General features: G+C 34.6%; 2 protein-coding genes across 2 annotated transcripts; both read left to right on the top strand.

The window, feature by feature from the left end:
- Nucleotides 1-2,129: 2,129 nt before the first annotated feature.
- Nucleotides 2,130-6,286, top strand: LOC128373856 (H-2 class I histocompatibility antigen, Q9 alpha chain-like). Its single transcript, XM_053334050.1, has 5 exons — nt 2,130-2,178; nt 3,950-4,216; nt 4,453-4,731; nt 5,211-5,531; nt 6,171-6,286. Exons 1-5 carry the CDS (start codon nt 2,130-2,132, stop codon nt 6,284-6,286), a joined length of 1,032 nt encoding a protein of 343 aa, XP_053190025.1.
- A 4,860-nt stretch (nt 6,287-11,146) lies between these two features.
- Nucleotides 11,147-22,710, top strand: LOC128373855 (major histocompatibility complex class I-related gene protein-like). The gene is made up of 5 exons (XM_053334049.1): nt 11,147-11,286; nt 14,226-14,492; nt 20,448-20,726; nt 21,212-21,514; nt 22,598-22,710. Exons 1-5 carry the CDS (start codon nt 11,235-11,237, stop codon nt 22,708-22,710), a joined length of 1,014 nt encoding a protein of 337 aa, XP_053190024.1. The 5' UTR covers nt 11,147-11,234.
- Nucleotides 22,711-22,931: the final 221 nt, after the last annotated feature.

Raw genomic sequence — 22,931 nt, 5'->3', positions numbered from 1 at the left:
AACAGTTCAGCTGTGTGGCTCACTATAGGAGCAGTTTGTTTGTCTCTAAATAAAGAAACATATCAGTTGACTGTAAAAATGTAGATGTAGATGTATACTGCAGTTGATTAACGATGGAACAACCATGAATGGGCAGAAAATTGCAGAGGGAAGTGACGGAGCAGGAAGTGAGCTAGATAAAGAAGAAGGTAGCGGGAAAGATGAATGTATAAATAGTAGGAGAAAGTGTAAAAACCTGAGGCAGCAAAATATACGCTCACACACTGAAAAAAATGATAATGAGCAGATCACAGGTGTAAAAGAGGATCGGAAAGAACACAAAGTTATCATTAAACTGGTGCAAGAAGGTGAGTGGAACCCGATTCAACTTACTAAAGCAATACATAAACTGATTGGTGAGGTTAGGAGTGCCAGAGTTTTGTGCAATGCATCACTGTTGCAGGGATAGCTCTCTGCAGGGAAAGACTATCTGGTTTAATAAGATTGAAGGTAAGAGAGTGCAAGGGACAAAAACAAGTGAAAAAAGGAAGATCAGAGGGGTAATTTCGGGAATACCCACAAGTATGTTGCTTAAACAAATAAAACGCCTGAAAACCATGAGAAATTGTGAAAAATGTAACAGTGTGTTAGTTAGGATTAGACAAGGAAAAGGGGAGTAGAGCTCTACTTACAGGGGTCGTGAGGCTAGTAAGAAAGCGGCAGAAGTGCAGCGAATGCAAGTCTCTCAAGGGATCACATATGCAGAAGCAGCTAAAAAAAAGTGCTTGTGCAGTCAGGCAAAACCAATACTGAGAAAATTAGTACAGAGTGCAACAAAATAATATCGTGTGAAGGATATAAGAAGATAAGGTAAGACACATTGATTGTGGTAAAGAATGAGTTTGTGCTATTCATGGTTGATGATGTAAATTGTTTTGCACAAACAAACAGGAAGGCTAAGGGCGTTTTCAGACCTATAGTTCGATAGTTTGGTCTGCAGCAGGCAATAAATTGTTACAATTTAGCATGCAGACTTTGGTACGGTTCGGTTTCAAGTACGCATATTTCTAAACGTACCAAAACATGTAATAGTTGAGCTGGCTACTCCTCATAGGTCATAGGTTTTTATCTAGATAAACGCGCCACTTTCGAGTTTCACAATGCAACGACAGCTTCGCGGGGTGATCTTGGCTCTGGTCCTCATGTATTACATCGTTTGTCATTTTCAGAGGTGGTAAAAGTACTCACATTCTGTACTTAAGTCGAAGTATAGATACTTGTTTAAAAAAGACTGGTAAAGCTTCTGCCGCGAATACAAGTCTCTCAAGGGATCACAAATGCAGAAGCAACTTTAAAAAAGTGCTTGTGCAGTCAGGCAAAACTAACACTGAGAAAATGAGTACAGAGTGTAACACTGCACTTCTGCTGCAGCAGGAAATGCAGGTCTTCATAACATAAAATACAGTCCAATAGTCCCTAAAATCAAGCATTAATTGCATCGAATAGCTGGGCAGCACTAATAAGTGTTAGATATGGAAAATCATGCAGTTTATTGTTTTTAAAATTCATCACATTTATTGTATAGGATGTTAAATAAAGGTTTAACAGTTTGTTTTATTTGGGTTCCTGCCCATGTAGGAGTAGAGGGGAATGAACAGGTAGACATATTGGCAAAAAGAAATTGCTTAAAATACAAACAGTAAACAAGGACATTCTGTTAAGTAAACCTGAGACTAAAACAATAATTAAAAAACAAATACAGAAGCATGTAGGTTTAAGGAGGATGAGCAGGAAACTATCACTCGACTCAAGATAGGGCAAACTGGACTAAATCAAACACTGCATAAATAAGTAAATAGCCAACTGGTAAATGTGGACATTGTGGAGGTCAAGAAGCTGTTAACTGTGCTGCTTACATGTTGAGAATATGAAGACGAAAGGAAGGACTTTATATCAGTGTTAAAGGATAACATACATTTATGTCTTAAAATATCTGAAAGAGAATTTAAGTTTGTTTTTTTGTTTGTCTGTTTTGTTGTTAATCTAATGTTCCACACTCCAGTGTGGTAGGTGGAAGTAATGCACCTCTAAGCTGGTTTACCAAACGCCAATCAAATTTAAAGAAGAAGAAGAAGATACCTCAGTTCAGAATGAAGATGGTTTTTCTGGCCCTCTTGAGTCTACACAGCGCAGCGGCAGGTAAGTTATTATATATATATATATATGTATGTATATATGTTTATATTTAAGTCGGTTGATGGTAAAAGACAAGGACGGGCACAGGTATGTAGGCCTCTGTGTGAGTAGGGTTGCAAAAATTACGGTAATTTTCGAACTTGAAAAATTTCCATGAGACTTAACGGGAATATATGGGACTTAATGGGAATAAACTGGAAATTTACAAAATTGCATGTTAGCCAGTAACAGGAAATTTAAATGTAGAAAAAAAATCGTGTAGCAGAGAGAGAGAGAGAGAGAGAGAGAGAGAGAAAAAATTTACCTGCAGCATAGGTCCCTGACCAGATTCGAACCAGGGACGTTGGCATGTGCTGTAACCACTTGACCCCCAGGGCGCTCCATGTGCCCTATCTGCTAAATATAAGCTAGCTAACACCATTTCATTGACCATTTAAGAGGCTAGCTTATTATGGTTCTGGCTACCTCAAATGTGATGCTGTTTCTTCTGCCTCCTACTACACAGTTTTCTGTTATCATACAAGAATTTATACAACTGTATATAAAAAATGTTCAATTGTAAAATATGTTTTTTTAAGGGAAGAGAGGTTCTTATAATTTAACATTCTGAATAGGGTGTGGGGGTATTTTACTTAACATTCATGTTTTTGTTGTTCAATGAAAGAATTGATTAAAGTTCTGATCACAAATAAATCAGTCAAAATGTCGTTTTTAAAAAGAAAATTATATTAGTTTTCATGTTTGCTTATGACTAAACTAAATCTATCTATCTATTATATCTATATTATGCTATCACTATACTATCACTTAGCTAGCTTGCTGGATGTCAAGATAATTCTTCAGCTCTGTTACCATTAAATGAAGTGTAACTGTTGAATCATGTCAGATAAAAGATTGTTTACAGTCAATATGAAGCTGTGTGATGTGTTAAACTACTTTCTAGCTGAGACATGAGCTGCTAGGTTTGTTAGGGTTAGGTTTAGGGTTTTAGCTGCTAGGTTTGTTCTTGAACTTCCTTCATTTAGGTTGTGATTAATTTTCAACCAATAAGAAGATGTAGTGGATAGAAGTCATTATCATTATAATTCTTATTCATATTTTTCTTATTATTCACCTCATTATGAGATCATAATTTGTAATGTTCAAATTGGTTAAAATGTGGTTTATGTTAATTTCGGGTGCTTATAATGGCCTCTAAAAAGAAGAGACTCCAACAGTGGGAGAAAGAGCCGAGGCAGGCAGCAAAGGGCAGTGCAACTTTACAGAGGTGGATTCAGACCAGCAGGTGGAGAAAATATGTTTATGAAATCCTTTATGTAATTTTTGTATTCTAGTACATATTTTTACATACAAAACAACATATATCATACGCCAGTCTAAGTCCTGGGCTTCACCAGGAATCATTGAGTGAAGCCATTGTCAGTGTTCATGAAAATTCAACTGGCTACACATAAGTGTTGAATTATCTTTTTTCAGTTAGAGCAACAGCCCCTCTGGGAAGTAATATAATCCAATACAAAATGTTTTCATTAGCTGAATATAGAAACTAAAATTACAATCTCATTCATATCGGTATATCACTCCGTAGAGGAAAATGTGAGTTTGTGATCGCAGTAATTAACATAAAGTCAGGAAATCTGAAATAGAAACATTGCAAATTATTTTGCAGTTTCAGGAAAAGTTGCTTTAAAATAACAATCACAAAATAACTGAATTAAATGATGGAGGGACTGATATATAGTTTGTCAATGATGACATGAACCTTTTCTTACAGTGACTCACTCTCTGAAGTATTTCTACACTGGGTCTTCTCAAGTCCCAAACTTCCCAGAGTATGTGGTTGTTGGCTTACTTGATGATGTCCAAATGGATATCTGTGACAGCAACATTAAGAGAGCAGAACCAAAACAGGACTGGATGAAGAAAATCACAGAAGATGATCCACAGTACTGGAAGAGGCAGACTGAGATCTGTTTTAGTGTCCAGCCGGTCTTCAAAGCCAACATTGAAACTGCAAAGCAGCGCTTCAACCAAACTGGAGGTTTGTTTATATTTCACTGCTTTCAATATCCACACACACACACTGAGGTGGAGTCCTGACTAACACACACATAATAAATCTTATCCTGGACTCCACATTATCATAAGCTGTACTTATGATGATTAACTACTACTATATGTTTATAGCTACAACAATGATTCTTTTGATTATTATTGTGTGCTGTGCTGAGATCTCACTCTGGTTTACTGCAGTCTGTGTCTCTGTCTCTCTCTTAGGTGTCCACATTGTCCAGGGGATGCTTGGTTGTGAATGGGACGATGAAACTGGAGAGATTAATGGTTTCAATCAGCAAGGTTATGATGGAGAAGACTTTATAGTATTTGACCTGAAGACAGGGACATGGATCGCTCCCAAGCAACAGGCTGTCATCACCAAACTGAAGTGGGATGAGAACAAAGCTAGGATCGCACAGTTGAAGAACTACCTCACCCAGGAGTGTCCTTGCTGGCTGCAGAAGTATTTGAACTACGGGAGGAGTGCTCTGATGAGAACAGGTAGAATCACATGACCTGATGTAGTTTCATGAACACAACAATGTTAATATGCCTCCTCTGTTTCTAACTTACAGTAACATTACAATAAATATGAACCAACACACAGGGACCTGCTGAGTCTCAGTTTACACACACATTTCTCTTTTATTTTCTCTCTCACCTCTCTTCATCTTTCTGCCTCCCTCCTCCTTTACCACATTTTCTCTATCACTCTTTTCATATTTATCAATCATCTTTTTCTCCATATTCTGACTGTCTCACTCTCTCTCACTGTCCTCCTCCTCTCTTTCTCATCTAGTCTCATTTTTTCATGTCTTTCTTCTCCCCTGTCACATCCTTCTTTTCTCAGTCACACTCCAATGAGGTTTATTTGCATGTCTGTATATATAAGTGTTACTAATGCATTTAAATACGTTACATCAAACAGGAATGATAAGAAATATAGAAAACAATAAACTGTCTTTGTCTTTACTCTCCAGAGCTTCCCTCAGTGTCTCTCCTCCAGAAGACTCCCTCCTCTCCAGTCAGCTGCTTCGCTACAGGTTTCTACCCTAACAGAGTCATGATGTTCTGGAGGAAAGATGGAGAGGAGCATCATGAGAACGTGGAACGTGGAGAGATCCTCCTCAACCATGATGGATCCTTCCAGACCAGTGCTGACTTGAATGTTTCATCAGTCGCAACCGAAGACTGGAGGAGGTACGAATGTGTGTTTCAGCTCTCTGGTGTGAAGGACGACATCATCACCAAACTGAATGAAACAGCGATTCAGACGAACTGGGGAAAGACTGTTAATAGAGGTGATGGAAGTGATGGATGAGAGAAACACATTCAGTTTACTTTCATCTGATTTTAATTTTTGAGCTGATCTTTTCACTATTATCTGTAATGAGATGAGCTTGATCTGAGCGTGTTTTCTGATCAAGTACTTTGACATTTAGCTTGTTGAGTTTTCTGCCACTGACAGGTGATTCTGTCCTGGACACAACTTAGATTTCCTGCTTTTATTCTCATCTTTGGTGTGTGTGGCATGAAGGATATTTCCATACTGCTTTTACAGAAGTCAGAGGCACTGTTATTTACTAGATAGATATTAACACAAGTTTAAATTTAGCCTGTCAAAGCATAATTATGATCAACACTGTAACACAGTTTTCATCAGGTCAGTATTGTAATATAAATACTAAAATTCAAACAGTAATGTTTTACACGTCTGTGTTTCTGTTCAAACTAATGAGATTATTGTAAAACTTTGTGGTTTTAACTCCCAACACTGATTGTTCACTAAAACACACTCAGCATCAACATGTTTGTCTTCTTCTTGTGACTTCCGTTTGGAAACTTAAATGACTAAAGTTGTGTTCATAAATACAATCTGATCCATTAAGTGATGAAAGAATGAGATAAACAAAGTTGGATGTTCTGTTTTGGTTCTTCAGGTTCTTCAGGGTTCCCTGTTGGTAATGTTATGGGAGGTGTTGTTGTACTGCTGCTCCTGGTAGTCGGCATCGCTGGATACTTCCTGTGGAGAATGACCAGTAATGGTGAGAGATAAAAGATGTTTTTACTCCTCTTTTTTACTTCACAGATGTATTCAATGATCCAAAGTCCAAAAGTGTTAATAATTGACATACAATTAGTTGACATATTGTAACAATGACTCAGATAGTGATGTTTTCTCTGTGTATTCTTTCATAAATTCTGAATAAATAATAACTTTCAGGGTTTAAACGTGCCAGTAGTAAGTATTTAAATATGAAATGTTTGATATTTTTTGACAGAAGGTCAGACATCAATAATTCATCACTCATGTCTAATTTTGTTTCTCATGATAAAACTCTTCTTTTCAAATCAAATTGTTTTTTCTTTTTGAAGCTTCAGAAACTTCATCAGCTGAAGGTCAAGCTCCTAATTGATGACAGTGAGTACTTTATTATATCAACTCAACTCACTGAACTAAATATATATGCTATTACTAGTTTCCCAAACTGGTATTTCCAGTATAACTTCAGAAAGATTGTTGACTTAACATTGACGTGTGATAACCTAATTTCAAACCCATAACATTCACTTTTTTACCCAGAAATATCTCATATTGAATAAAATGAAACAGACTTCATTTTGAACACTCAATATTCCACCTCGTTTGTCTTTTTATCATCTTGACAGGAAACCAGTGAAGATTAGAAGAGACGTTAATGACCAGACCAGGATCTGGTGTTTGAATTTATACTCAGCTAGTAATGTTTGGCTAAGTGATTTTCCTTTTGTCACACTTTAACAGAAGCAGACTTTGGTTGAACATTTGCTTGATGTCAGTGTGTTAATCTCTCTCTGATGGTGTTCTAATCTGTACAGATGTTTGCAGTAGTGTTAACTTTAGAATCAGCTTCTTTTTTGTTTTTATTGTACAGTTTTACACAGGGAGCTGGATTTTGATCTTTGCTTAGAAATTAAATCAGTCAGATATTAGGTGTAGACGAAAAGCCCCATATCAAGATCTTATTAAGGCACATGACACAGACTATCTTCTATACTTTAAAATATAAAGTGGGTTAATAAGAGTTGTGTGTTTGGGATCTACCATTTCAAAATAATATGCAAAATGGCAGCACACGTCTTCAGAAGCAAAGGTGTGTGTGTGTGTGTGTGTGTGTGTGTGTGTGTGTGTGTGTGTGTGTGTGTGTGTGTGTGTGTGTGTGTGTGTGTGTGTGTGTGTGTGTGTGAGAATAATTATGTTGGTTCTTGGTTTTCACTGATAAATGAACTGAGAACCTTCTGATCTCTTCTCACACCAGCTCTCCAGCTTTTCGGTTTAAATTTGAAACATGAGAAGAAATAAACAGAAATTTTTAAAACGAAACAAAACATTGCTCCTAAATTTCTCAGCTGCATATTTTTTTGCACACCTGGTTTACAAAGTATAACATAGTATTGATTTAAATCCTTAATTTCTAACCCTAACCCTTTTCAATATGAGTTTGAGTTCAGTTAAAAAGCTAGAAAACTGATAATGATTCTCATAATTTGGCCAAATGCTGCTCTTTCATAAGACTTTATACAATATTAAGTATCAGTGAATATATTTTGATTGGTTTTTTCTAGATTGTAGAGTAGGAAAGCAGCCGAGGAGTCTAATGCCTGCTTAGTGAATGAAAAAGTGTTTTATTAATAAACTTTCATAAACTTGTATTACGTCATCAAGTTTATTCTGCATTGTTATGTTTTCTTGCTATTGCTATGTTTTATAAAAGATTTTTGAATAGAGAAGGTGTCCACGTTCTCTGTTTTTATTTTATCATTTACAAAAAATTTAAAACAACAAGCAGCATCTTTTCCCAGTAACAGCGTCTCTGTGACTGTGGATAATCTGAAGACCTCACTGTCCTGTCAGCAGGTTTCTCAGAGACTATTTCTTCAGCAGAAAGTATTTCCAAAAAAATCTCTTTCCACTGAGATCTTCTTTAATGCTCAATGTACCACATATAAAACTACATTCACCTCCATTATACTGTGATGGAGGCAGAAATCTCTCTCTTATATCTGCACATTAAGTCTGCATATTGGTGCAATTGAATTTATTATTGTTATTCTTCATAGTGTAAAATATTATGATGGGTTTTTTACAATACTTTTCTATATTTTGTCTTCAACACATTTAATATGACATATAATAACGTCCATGATGTCTTCTGGTAGCGTTCAGTTCTCAGCATCAGTGGAGCTGCAGGAGAATCAGCTTGATCCTTACAGCTCTGTCATGATACTCATTGTTTTATTTAAAAGTGTATTAATCTACAAGGATAACATGTTTACAGACTCCAGTAAGCAGTAAGTGATATGATATTAAGATTAAAAACAGAATTAAAACTTTTATTCAATTAAATTGGATTTTATGGCAACCTAATTTAACCCTCCTCTTGTCCTCAGGTCAAGGAAGGACAGAAGAAAGGAGGAAAAGAGGAAGGAAGTAAGGAGAGAAGGAAGGGAGGAAGAAAAGGAGTTAGGAGGGAGGAAGGAAGGAAGGAAGGACGAAAAGAGGAAGGAATTTAGGAGAGAAGGAAGGAAGGAAGGAAGGAAAGAAGGAACAGTCAAAAGAGGTGGGGTCAATTTGACCCATGAGGACGACACAAGGGTTAAGAAATACATGAGAACATTTAACCTAGTAAGAAGAGTAAAAACATGAAACTAATAATTATCGTAATTATTACTTCATGGAGTCAAAGAACTGGAGACGTTTCCTGATACCTGTCGTGTCATCAGTTGCCGGGCAGAACTCAGTGCAACAGGTTTGTCTCTAAGGGGAAAACCAAAACACCGCCCTGAACCCGGATGTGTGCAGCGTGAAGAACTGATCTGAGAAGTCTTTGATAAAACTACACACACAATATTTCCACAACATTGAAATATATAAAAAATAGTGATTATAGACTTTATTGTTTATTCATTCCTGTTAAACAGCAGATTACTAAGCATAGAGGCTTTGACAGTTAATTAAAACAAAGAAACAATAAACAGGTAGGAGCTGTGTTCATTTAGTCTCTGTGACAGTCATAAGTATTCAGGCAATATTAATTTTACTGTAACTACAGTAACACAGATGAGTAAGAATATAATATGTGTGGATTTACAAAATGTTGGTTTCAGAGAGCAGTGAGGCTGTTTATTGACACTAAATACATTTTAAATGCTTGTTATTTTACTTTAAGTTTCCCTTAACTCAAATAATGTGTTTTTATTATTAGTACACTTAGTTGTTTGAGCTTTATTGTGCAGAATGATGAATGTTGGGGCCTAATAGTGAGAGGAATAGTTAAAGTAAGCACCTTAACATGAGAAGGACTCTCAAAAAGTTTATGTATCTGCAATTAAGACATTTAGCATTATGAGTAAACTATAACCATTGACTGAATAAATAGTTTAACAGATTATTTCTTGTAGCTAAAACAGTATTAAAGTCCCTCAGTGGTCACCTCCTGTTTAAAGGAACACATGGTTTAGTCCAGTCCTGCAGCAGAGCTAACGAAAACAGTCTGATTCACCTTTATCTTATTTCCAGAATGAAGCTTGAGACAGAAATATAACGCTCTTTAAAACCTCACAGTGAAAGCTTCACACAGTAATTACTGAATGTTGAGAAACACTTCTAATCACCACAGATGTGTGAGATTATTTAGTGAGTCAGGAATCTGTGCAGACATGATGATGGATGGATTAAAAGGAGAAAAAAGGGGCCTAACAGCCTCCATAAGTACAGGGTTGATATTTATCTTGTGACACTGGATGAATGTGAAGAGTTTGATACATGAAGTGGAAAAAACACATCAGATATTAATTATTATTAGTAATATTTTTAATGTCTTGAAACATGTGTGGAGGAGATCTTTAATGTATCCACACATGACCAGAGTCCTGTATTATAACAACAATTTTATAAACTAACAGAAAGTCAGGTGACATCAGGTAGTTTCCACTCAGCAGCTCAGATATATAAGTTTCCAGAGGGGGGCGCTGTTACACCTCTGACATCTCTGTACAGATAAATTCAGGTATCAATCAGCAGTGAGTCACAAACACTAATAAACAGCCGACTACATTAATTATATAAAAGATCTAATATTTAGCCTCTTGCTTTGTTTGTGTTAACATGAAACAAAGGTGAAAAAGTGAGTTTTTCAAAATAAAAGTATATTCTATAACATTTAATGGTTAAAAGAGTAAAAGTGAGGATAGAAACAGAGGATAAATCGTGCCAACAGCAAAATGAAAAACAGCATCAGGTGTCCAAACATCAACAGAGGTGTTCAGTTTCTCTTTGGTCGAGCAGTTTTCAGCGTACACAGTTTCACATTAGTTCAGAAGCTTCTAGCTTGTAGGACACAGCTGAGCTGAGCTGATGTTAGTGATGAAGAAACTGCCTCGTCTTCCTCATGTTGGGGTTTTATTTCTTTGGTTGCTGTTTTTCACTCTGAAGTAATGAAGATCTGATCTGTCCTGATGTTTAAAGTGTTTTATACCAAACATTAACTGGAGTTTTGATATTCTGGAGGGAAACATTCACCACATTTAGTCTGTAACACCAATAAAACCACATTATTGGCTTTTGATCAGGACTGTTTTCAATCCCAGATCATCCACACAGAACAAAATAATAAAATGTTATATTAAAGGTATTATTATATGTGTTATATAATATGACTTCCATGGACTAAGAAACCCAAAATAAAGCCTGGCATGCCCCTCCATCCTCTATAACAGGGGTGAAAACAAGCAAATGTAACTTTCACTTTCGTTTAACAACCTGTTTAGATCAGTTTAACCCAGATTTAAGTGACGTTGGTCTCATACTGAATTCTCATTGGCTCATTGGAGGCTGAAGTGAGCGCTGCTGCCAGTCCTACCCTCAGATCAGTGGTGTGGCACACAGGAGAAGCAGTCTCTGTGTGTCTGTGGATAAAGAAGCATATCAATTGACAGTGAAGTTGTATATTCTGAAGTTCAGGATGAAGATCTTGGTTTTTTTGGCCCTCCTGGGTCTACACAGCGCAGCAGCAGGTGAGTTAATGTATATATATTTTAAGTAAGTTGATGGTAGAACAATGTTTTATATCTGTAGACATGGTGACACGAATTAAAATTGTGTCTCATAGTGTTGGATGTTTAATTCCCTGACTTCCTTGCAGACTATAAAAATATTTAAAAAGTCAAAAAACTCATTATCTTCAAGTTCACTTTAATTTCAGTCGGTGACAAATCCAGTTGATTAATGTTTATTTTTTGTAACGTGCTGAACTTTTGCCAAAATGGATTTCCTGTTATATTTCTATTAAGGGGTTATTAAAACGTGTCATTTTTTCTTTCATTTACTCTTTTTAATCTGGCCCATTATTTGATTTTATATATTTTATCAGGACCTTTTAGATCGACTGGGTCAGAGCGCGTTCTTTACAAAATGGCAGCACAATTACGCAGCTCAAAAATAGTCCAACACACTCAGATAAATACATAAGATAAGAAAACAACTAAAATACAACAAAATACACTTTAAACTACACTTAAGCATTGTTGCACCTATTTAAGTTGACCATGACGTCATGTTTTCTATTAAATTTCCAAACAACAATAATTAAAATCACATCTTCAGTCAGTGTGTAACTATTAATTTAGTGATATTAGTCATTACTTATTATTGTAGAAATGATGTAAATGTGTTAAACACTTTTCAGTCTTAAAGACGTCACTACATTTCATCTGAAGTGTGTATAATTAACATCTACAGACTGCTGAAGGTTTTTATTAGTAACCAACATGAGTCAGCAGGTGGCGCTGTTTTCATAGATATTGATGCTGAAGACAAACAACTTCCTGCTCTGATGGCTCAATATTTAATATCATTCACTAATGATTGTAAACTAAATGACTGACATCCATTATTTATGCTGTTTAACCACTCAAATATTAACTTGACAATTAACAAATCATAGTATGTCTGAATCAGTAATTTGGTGTCAAATATTTGTTGTGTAAAGCAAAAATCTAAATATTTATTGTTTTTCTTACAATTTTATGACAGTAAACTGAACTTTTTAGTTGTTTGACTTTCTAGTTAAATAAATCATTTCAAAATGTTGCTGTGGGATCTGAAAACTTGAAATGGACATCTTCACTATTTAATAACATTTTATGAAACAAATAATCCATTAATAAAAAAATATTACTAGATTATCTGATAATTAGTTAGCTGCAGCTCTAATTAGATCACATTGATCATTTATTCAGGCATTAGATCCACTAATAATTAATAGATGTATTCCTTTGACAGATTTATGAGATATTTTTGGTTTGTTTTTTCAAGTTCATTTTAATAGTTTTACATCACAGAAATATGATCTACATGTATTCAGACATCAGAGCTGAAGGTTTAAGTTACTTTATTGTTTTTGATGCAATAAAATTGTCTTGGATTAAAACAATTTATGCACCAAAGATGTTAAAACTAGGTGTTAAAACTGAGAGAGACTTGAAGGCAATCTTCTCCGAACAAACACATCTTAGTATAAATTACAGCAGAGCATCATGAAACAGAGAAAATCTGATTGTTCAAACTAACAGACATGTAAAAAGTTTATTCTGTTTAAACTGGAATAAACTTTTGGTGATCAGTTCTTGGTGGATATTAGAGTTAATAAAAATCTGCTTTTTATCCAGTATAAACTGATACTAATAGAAACACAGAATGAGTACATGAGAGTAAAAATATCACAAGATGTTTATTAAATATAAAGCTGTCTGTAAACATTTTTGTGATTGTCACACAATTCAGATAATTTGATTTTACATGAAATATTTGTTATCAAAGATTTTGGAAGTGAAACTTAAATATAATTCTTCAGTTTACACAAATCAGCATATGAAAATGAGACACACAAAAGACAGTTCTGATTTTTTGTCTATTTAAAATTACTTTATTTCAGGTTTTAAAATAGCGAGTTATCAGTTGTATTACTTGTTTCATTCATCCTGTCACATTTATACAGCTTTGGCATTTCAATAATCAAAGAAATAAAAGAAGAAAAAATATAGATTGTTGGGTCTATTAAAAAACTCTCATACTCATACAAACTTAATTTACTCAAATAAGTAAAATCATCAAAACCTCTGATAACAGAAAAATGAATTTAATTATTATTTAATCATGAAAAGAAAAGAGCTGAATAACTCACTTCTAAACTGTATCAGGAAGAAGAAACGTCACAGTTTACAGTATCAGCTAAAATCCATAATAAATATATTATAATCCAATACATAATGTTTTAATTAGCTGAATATAGAAACTAAATAATAATCACATGCAGCGTAACAGTAATTAACACAAAGTCAAGAAATCTGCAGTATATTGGATAATTTGCAATTTTGCTAAATTATTGTAACTTTCCAAATGAAATGGCCAAAGTCAATTTAAGAAGATTAAAAGACAATTATAATACATCTATCAGACGTGATGTAGACCAATTGTTGCATTTTGTGTTATTGCAGCACACAGGAAGTAATTAAATATGATTCTTCATTGGTTTATTTTAAATGTTTTTTTACTTGCAATTTTTCCCAATTCCTGCAATTTAGTGAAAAAAGAACAAATAAACCATCATAAATTGTTTCACAGCTGCTTTAAAATAATAATGACAAACTAACAGTGAAATGATGGAGAGACTGATGTATAGTTAGTCACAGGTTTGTGGTTTCACATTTCAAAGTAAAACAATAATGAGCAGCAGACGCTACTAATGATGCATCCTGAAGAATAAACGTCTCCACTAACTGGAAACTACTGGAGTTTAATTCACACTGAATATAAATCCAGCAGGAGAAAAAGAAAACTAAAATACATCTATCAATGAAAGTCAGACATGTGAATTTTGATTTGATGATTTTTTTTTTTTTTATAAAACTGTAATTCAGAAAACTAAAATGATGACATGAACTTTTTCTTACAGTGACTCACTCTCTGAAGTATTTCTACACTGCGTCCTCTCAAGTCCCAAACTTCCCAGAGTTTGTGGCTGTTGGGATGGTTGATGATGTTGAGATGATTCACTACGACAGTAACACCATGACAGCAGAAGCCAAACAGGACTGGATGAAAGCAGTCACAGCTGGTGATTCACAGTACATGGAGAGGCAGACTGGGGGCCTTAGGGGTACCCAGCAGTCCTTCAAAGCCAACATTGACATTGCAAAGCAGCGTTTCAACCAAACTGGAGGTTTGTTTATGTTTCATTGTTACTGATAAAATGTTGTTTATGCTTTCATCCTGTTATTTTGTTTATTTGCAAACAAATGTGTAAACACACACACACTCACTCACACTACTGATGCTGGGACTCCTGGATGTTTTTGTATACTGCACTGATACAGTGTTTCTGTCTCATAATAACCAACAGAGATTATTAACCCTTTATCTCCACTAGATTAGATCAGAATAACTCTACTGAACTGTCCACAGTGAGTCGGTCCTCAATAACTCTCCTGTAGAAACCTGTTTATCACAACAGTTTTACAACACACCGCTGATAGAGGAACATTACCGCCTGGTTTCTTAAACTACGGCTCAGGACTGTAAATGGGACACAGGCTGCTTCTGCTGGGTCTCCATATGACAACAGTAACAGTATGTTTTAATAAAGCTGACTGACAGGACGACGGTAAATGTCTCATTCAGATCACAGCTTTAAAAAGTTTAACAGCACGACTCTACTGTACTGATACACAGTGTGTCCATCCCATAATAAACATACAGTACAACTACACATTAGATTACATTAACTTTAATAACTGCAAAAACATACATAGTGCTGAAATAATTATTCAATTAGTAGATTAACAGGAAATGTCTTTTAATTTGAATTTTTGATAATCAAGAAATTAAAGTTTTTGATAATTCCAGTTTCTCAAATAAGATAATTTGATGCTTTTATCTGTTTTATATCATTAAAAATTAAATACTTTACAACTTTGATCAGACAAAACAATAAATTTAAAGATTGCACTTCAGACATTTTTCTCTTTTTTTCTGCCATTTTGTAAAGTACATTTTTAATCAATTAATAAAAAAAGAAGATGAATCAATAATAAAAAGAATAATTAGCTTCAGCTCTAAATATTTAGTATAAATAGAGATTAGATTAACTTTACTTGACTGCAGTGTGTCTGTGCCTTAATAAACGTACATAGTGATGAAACAATAAGCCAGTTAATCAATTATCAGATTAACAGAAAATTAATTTTGGTAATCAGATAATCAATTAAAGTCTTTTTATAATTCCAGTTTGTCAAATATGAGAATTTGATGCTTTTAATTGTTTTATATAGTTTTCAGCATTGATCAGACAAAACAATCTGATGATTTCTCCTCAGACTTTTTTCACTTTTTTCTGACATTTTCTAAAGTAAATTTTTAACCAATAATAACAAAATAATAATTAAATAAATCAATAATGAGAAGAATGATTATTTACAACTCTAAATATATAAAGGTACAGATTAGATTAACTAGATTAACTACTTGACTGCAGTGTGTGTCTGTGTCATAGACTGTAAATTAAAAAGATGAACAACATGACAGCTCATTAAAAGTGAGGCTGAAACATGTGTAGCGCCCCCTGGTGGCTGGTTGCAGAGCAGCTCATAAATCCCGCCCCCTCCATGTTAGCGGATGAGACATGAGCCAAACTAAAAAATCAAACTGCTCCTTTAATAAATTCACCCCAAAGATGTTTTTCTGTCATTTTAGGAAGTTCTTATCACGCTGATGTTTGTTCAACTGCTCATTTTTCTGATAAGTTAGTTTTTAATTAGTTATTTGATTATATTAAAAAAAGAGGGTGTGACATCATGATTGACAGCTGTGATTGACAGCTCTCAAACCTCCGTCAGACGAGCTGAGTGACCGCAGCAGTTTCTGATAAAAGACGCTAAATGTAGGTTTTCATCTGTGATTCATAGCGGCTGGTGTTGGAGGGAGAGTAGCGTCACTTTAAGGATTAGCAGGAGGAGGAGAAGGAGCAGTGAGACCGTGAGGAGTTTTAATGAGATTAATGAGACTGCAGACGAGAGATCAGCGGCAACGTTAAAGCGAGTGAAGCTACGAGGTTAAAACTGTGTCTGAATATCTGAATAAAATCTCCCAAGAATCAAATAAAAGCAAAAAATAAACTGAAAGCTAAAAATATAAAAGACCTCAAATACAAAACTTTAGATAAAACTATAGAAGAGTGAAACATTTGATCACTCTCCACTTTTCTCTCACTGATCAGGATTTCTCTTCAGTCGACACTTTTTGCTGCTTAAATATTTCAGTTTTGTTGTTGAAGTTTTTATTTTTTAATTTTCAGTTGAGAGTTTTTCAGTTTCAGAGGTCTGGAAGTGCAACAAGTAGTCCGACCAGTAGCGGACTGTTGGGTCTTTAACTGGGCCTTCAATGGTGACCTCGCTACACACACACACACACACACACACACACACACACACGTCTCCAGTAACTGATTCCCTCAACTTACAATAAAATCAAACCCATGAGGAAACTACGTCAATAAATCCACATAAAAATACCCTCCCAACTCCTCAAATCACAGCTCAACATCCTGAAACTACGCAGACTTCAGTTTGTCTCTCTGGGCCACCGTAGCCGTCTCTAGACCGTAACAGCCTCCTAGTTTTTATAAGCACTTCATTAATGAACCAAGAGAGCAGCCTCCTAATATCAACTTACAACACATCAACATTACATGCATTATAAGACAGAAACATTACAACTATAAAGGAAATATTTTAAAGATATAAATTAGGCCATATATTTATATTTTTATATATATTTATATTTATATCACATAGCAGCAGATTCAAACATCAATCTTACATAATATAACCAGACTCAGCATCACTAGTAGATTAAATCCATCTGTCTGTGCTGCAGAGTAAACACAGACAGAAAAACTCTTTATTTGTTTCTGGACTTGCCGTCAGCCAGCCGCAGGTCATAGTTTCCCTCCGTAAAGTTCCTCATGAAGTCCTTCCAGCTCAGGTTTAGGCTTCTCACTTTCAGAGATTTATTTATTTTATTCTAAAAACTTCGCCTTGAAAATAGATTTTGAAGTAAATCAGCCACAATATCAACGTCCCTGTTAGCTGCCATTATTTTCAGTATCCAGCAGAAAATGCAGCTGGTTGCTATAGTAACAAACAGCCGCCCCATGCACGAACAAATTCCGGAACTTTTTTTTTAAACTTAAAACTTTATTTAACAAAATATAAAAACAAAGTCAGAATTGATGAATACATGAAACAATGACAGAGAGCTGATTATCAGTGATATATATGTTCATGGACAAATATAAATATATAATAAAATATATGCACATAAATATATATAACTAAACAAATAGACAAGGGATGAAAATAAAACAGAAACAAAAATACATTATTACAATTACAATAAATTATACAACAATTTACAGAACAGAAAAGGGTAAGTTATAGTTTCAAGGCATTTCAACAAATATATTTATAATGTTAATAATATAAATCTGTTACTTTTCTTATTAACAAATACCAAAACTTAGGCCTATTGGTTGATAATGATGACATCACCTGGGGGTTTCCCAATCACCTCAAATCTAATTTAGATTGGTTGATTTTGTTGTCGCTCCATATTTATGAAGAACATTTTCTAATGAGCAGAGCCTGTAACCAAGGAGACAGCAGCCCTGAGACGGAAACAGCTGTATTAACCCTTACAGACTGTTAGGGTTCAATTTGACCCATTTATACATTTGAGAGCTGTAAAAACACCATATACACATTTATTATAGCTGGACTTTTTCTAATATGACCCATAGTTTACAAAAATTATAATAAAATGCAGCTTTAAAAAAAAAATGTGCAGCTGATACACATTTTATATGAAAATGTTAAATCATCACTTAAACATGTTGCATTCATAATTTTCTATTAAATGTTCTCACAGAACATAAATAGTGATTATGAAAGTCTTTTATTCCATTTAATAAATCAAACACAAAGATTAATCAAACATTTATTAATGACTGATGGGAATTTATAACTGAATTGTTGTAGAGACTAATTATGAGTCAGAATATGAACAGCATGTAAAGGGTTAAGAAGCAGACAGCTCCTAGTAGTTTATTGTTGTGACAATAAATTGAACTAAAAAATATTTTTAAACATCAAATAACTAATTATAAAATATTCTAACAATAACATTATAACAAATAATTTAATATTTTATCAACTAAAAATGACACTTCTCTATAATGACAGAGAAGGCTCTGAACACCTGAACACATCGCTCTTTATGTCAGAACTGAAACATTAAGCAGCAAAACTGACAAAAAGTGACCATAAATGTTTTATTGTACGTTTTGATTTTTTTTTTTTTTTTTAAAGTATATTTTTTCGGGCTTCTTTGCCTTTAATGTACAGGACAGTGGAGATAGACAGGAGGCAGAGAGAGGGGGAATGACACGCAGGATAAGATCGCTCGGCACGGGATTCGAACGGGGATCGCCTGCAACGAGGACTATAGCCTCAACACATGGGGCGGGTGCCTTACCCGCTGAGCTATGCTCAACCCTGTACGTTTTGATTTTGAGGTGATTTTTTAGTTTGATGTTTGGGAGATTTTGTTCAATTATTATGACACAAATTTAATCCCATAGGAAGGTCTACCTTCATTTATCATAAATTACAGTCTAAAAATACGCCTCTAAGTCCATTTGAACTCAGTACAGAGATTTAAAACTATGTAACACACACGTTGTCTCCGTGTCCGTTGCCTGGTTACCATCAGACATGAACCAACATTTTTAACATGTTTGTTTTTATGTAAGTTTATTTATTTGTTCAGCACTTATCATACAGTAGTTGTAACTCAAGGTGCTGTATTCATAATAAATACATTAAAAATACTTAAAATACATAAAAAATAACAGAATGTCAAGATACATTAAAAATGAGAGAATAAAAAATAGAAAATAAACAGTGAGACATTAAAGTGCTCAAAGTATAATAAACATACATATATAGATGTTAGAAGTTAATTGAAGTCTGTATAATTAAGTTTTTAATTGACTTATAAAAGTGTTCACTGACGTCGCCTCTTTCATTTCTGATGGTTTTCCAGATTTTGGGTGTAGACTAAAAGCTGCTGTTGTAAAAAGGGTTGAGTTAAGATTCATATTAATTTATATTAATATGTTTTATATATTATTTCACTTACAACTGGAAAATAGTTTTAATGCAGTAACCATCAAGTTAATTGTTAAATGATGGTAATACAGTGTGTTTCATGTGTGTAAAGTTTGTATTCATAAATATAATCATTATATTACTTTTATTTTATTAACCATGAACACACTCAGCCTCTGATTGGCTCTGGTCCTCATATTCTTACTCTAACCTGAATCAACGAAGGCAACAAGGAGTCAATCAGAGGCAGCGTAGGGCGGGTCTAGGTGGCAGCCATTTTGGATATTTTGGCTTCACTTTTGCGCAGAAGCAGGAAGTGGAGACGTGTCGTCCATCTTTATATAGAGTCTGTGGTCTGTGCCTTCATAAACATGCATAGTGCTGAAATAACTAGTTAGTTAATCAATTAGTAGATTAACAGAAAATTAATTTTAATAATCGGATTATCATTTAAAGTCTTTTATTAAGAAAAAAAAGTCAAACATTTTCTGTTTCATATTATTAATAATTAAATACTTTTCAGTGTTGATCAGACAAAAAGATCAATATGAATATTTCACTTTAGACTCTGTGAACTTGTTTTTAGCATTTTTCATTATTTTCTGACATTTTGTGAAGTAAATGTTTAAAAGATTAATCAAAAAAATCAATAACTGAACTGATAGTAAAAAAGAATCATTAGTTGAAGCTTTAAATATACAGTAGAAGTGCAGATTATGATCATGTTGAGTCCAGGATCAAGTTCAATTCTCTGTCGTCCACACTGTCCAGATGATGATTGGCTGTGAGTGGTTTCCATCCAGCCAATAACAGCAGAAGGTGTAGATGTTGTGTTTTGGTGTGTGTGGATCAGTGTGTCTCTGTGGTGAAGACGTGATATCAGCTGATGACAGCTGACTGTGCTGAGATCTCACTCTGGTTTACTGCAGTCTGTGTCTCTGTCTCTCTCTCAGGTGTCCACATTTACCAGTACATGTACGGCTGTGAATGGGACGATGAGACTCAAGAGGTTAATGGATTAAGACAGATTGGTTATGATGGAGAAGACTTCCTATTATTTGACCTGAAGACAGAGACATGGATCGCTCCAAAACCACAGGCTGAAATCACCAAACACAAGTTGGACAATGACCAAGCTGGTAACGCATACAGAAAGAACTATCTCTCCCAGATCTGCGTTGAGTGGCTGAAGAAGTATGTGAACTACGGGAGGAGCTCTCTGATGAGAACAGGTAGAATCACATGACCTGATGTAGTTTCATGAACACAACAATGTTAATATGCCTCCTCTGTTTCTAACTTACAGTAACATTACAATAAATATGAACCAACACACAGAGACCTGCTGAGTCTCAGTTTACACACATTTCTCTTTCATTTTCTCTCTTCATCTCTCTGTCTCCCTCCTCCTTTACCACATTTTCTTTCTATCACTCTCACATTTATCGTCACTCTTTTTCTCCATTTTCTGTCTCACTCTCTCTATATCTCACACCTTCTATCACTGTCCTCCTCCTCTCTTTCTCATCTAGTCTCTCTCTCCTCACCTGTCTTCATCTGTCTTTCTTCTCTGTCCCTCCCTTCTTTTCTCAACCACTCTTCATATACGTACATATTTATTACTAATGCATTTAAATACATTACACCAAACAATAATAATAATATACTGTAAACAATAATAAATAAAATATAAATTGTTTTCATTTTTACCCTCCAGAGCGTCCCTCCACACATTCTCTCCTCCAGAAGACTCCCTCCTCTCCAGTCAGCTGCTTCGCTACAGGTTTCTACCCTGACAGAGCCGACATGTTCTGGACGAAAGACGGACATCAGATTCATGAGGACGTGGAACGTGGAGAGATCCTCCCCAACCATGATGGATCCTTCCAGATGAGTGTTGAGCTGGACCTTTCAAAAGTCGCACCTGAAGACTGGAGGAAGTATGAATGTGTGTTTCAGCTCGCTGGTGTGAAGGACATCACCATCAAACTGGACAAAACTGTGATCAGATCTAATGAAGGTAAGACTGGAATCAGAAGTGATAGAAGTGTGAAACTCAAACTCACTCGTTTACTTTCATCTGATTTATATTGTGTGAATTTGTGACGTATGGTGTTGTTTGTTTCCTTTAGTGGTTTATTTTTTTTATCTGTTTTTTTTAAATCAACTTGATTTTATTTATTTATTTGGACCAAAAGAGTTTTAAAAAAATATGTTTTGTTTTTTTTTTTTTTTTTTTTTTACAAATAATCAGATCAAATTAAACCTTCTTTAAAATACGTATTTCTTTACCAATTCACTTCATTTTCTCTCTGGTTGTTAAATGTTAAAATCGTTCAGACATTAATGCAACCAGACAGTTTTTATCTCTATGAAAATATCAGGAACAGTAAAGAAACCAGAACTGTATGCTTGTTCATAATCTAGAAACATGAGCAGCATTTCCTCCACTCTTCATTCTTGATCCTCAGCTGATCTTTTCACTATTGTCTGTAATGAGATGAGGTTGATGTGAGCGTGTTTTCTGATCAAGTACTTTGACATTTAGCTTGTTGAGTTTTCTGCCACTGACAGGTGATTCTGACCTGGACTCAACTTAGATCTTCTGTTTTTATTCTCATCTTTGGTGTGTGTGGCATGAAGGATATTTCCACATGTCAGAGCATCAAGCCTCCTCTAACATCTACTTCTTTATTTCTGTTTTCCCCTCACACAAGTGCTCTTACAGAAGTTGAAGGCAACGTTATTTATTAGATATTTACACAAGTTTAAATTTAGCCTGTCAAAGCATAATTATGATCAACACTGTAACACAGTTTTCATCAGGTCAGTATTGTAATATAAATACTAAAATTCAAACAGTAATGTTTTACACGTCTGTGTTTCTGTTCAAACTAATGAGATTACTTTAAAACGTTGTGTTTTTAACTCCCAACACTGATTGTTCACTAAAACACACTCAGCATCAACATGTTTGTCTTCTTCTTTTGACTTCCTTTAGAAAACTTAAATGACTAAAGTTGTGTTAATAAATAAAATCTGATCCATTAAGTGATGAAAGAGTGAGATAAACTAAGATGAATGTTCTGTTTTGGTTCTTCAGGTTCTTCAGATTTCCCTCTTGGTGCTGTGATTGGAGGTGGTGTTGTACTGCTGCTCCTGGTAGTCGGCATCATTGGATACTTCCTCTGGAAAAAACAGATATATTTAATATAAATGTCTGTGCTATTGGTTTGGTGTTAATGTTTTTATAACATCATATATTTTACTTCTGGTGATACAAAGTCCATAAAGTGTAAATATTTGATAAACATTTAGTTGACATATTGTAATAATGACAGATAGTGATGTTTTCTGTTTGTGTTCTTTCATAAATTCTGAATAAATAACTTTGTGATGTTTTTCTGTATTTCAGATGTTTTGTAGGTGTTTTATTT

This window comes from Scomber japonicus, chromosome 15 (genome assembly GCF_027409825.1).
Source record: "Scomber japonicus isolate fScoJap1 chromosome 15, fScoJap1.pri, whole genome shotgun sequence".
Taxonomy (NCBI): Eukaryota; Metazoa; Chordata; class Actinopteri; order Scombriformes; family Scombridae; genus Scomber; species Scomber japonicus.
This window is presented reverse-complemented; position numbering and strand designations above follow the sequence as displayed.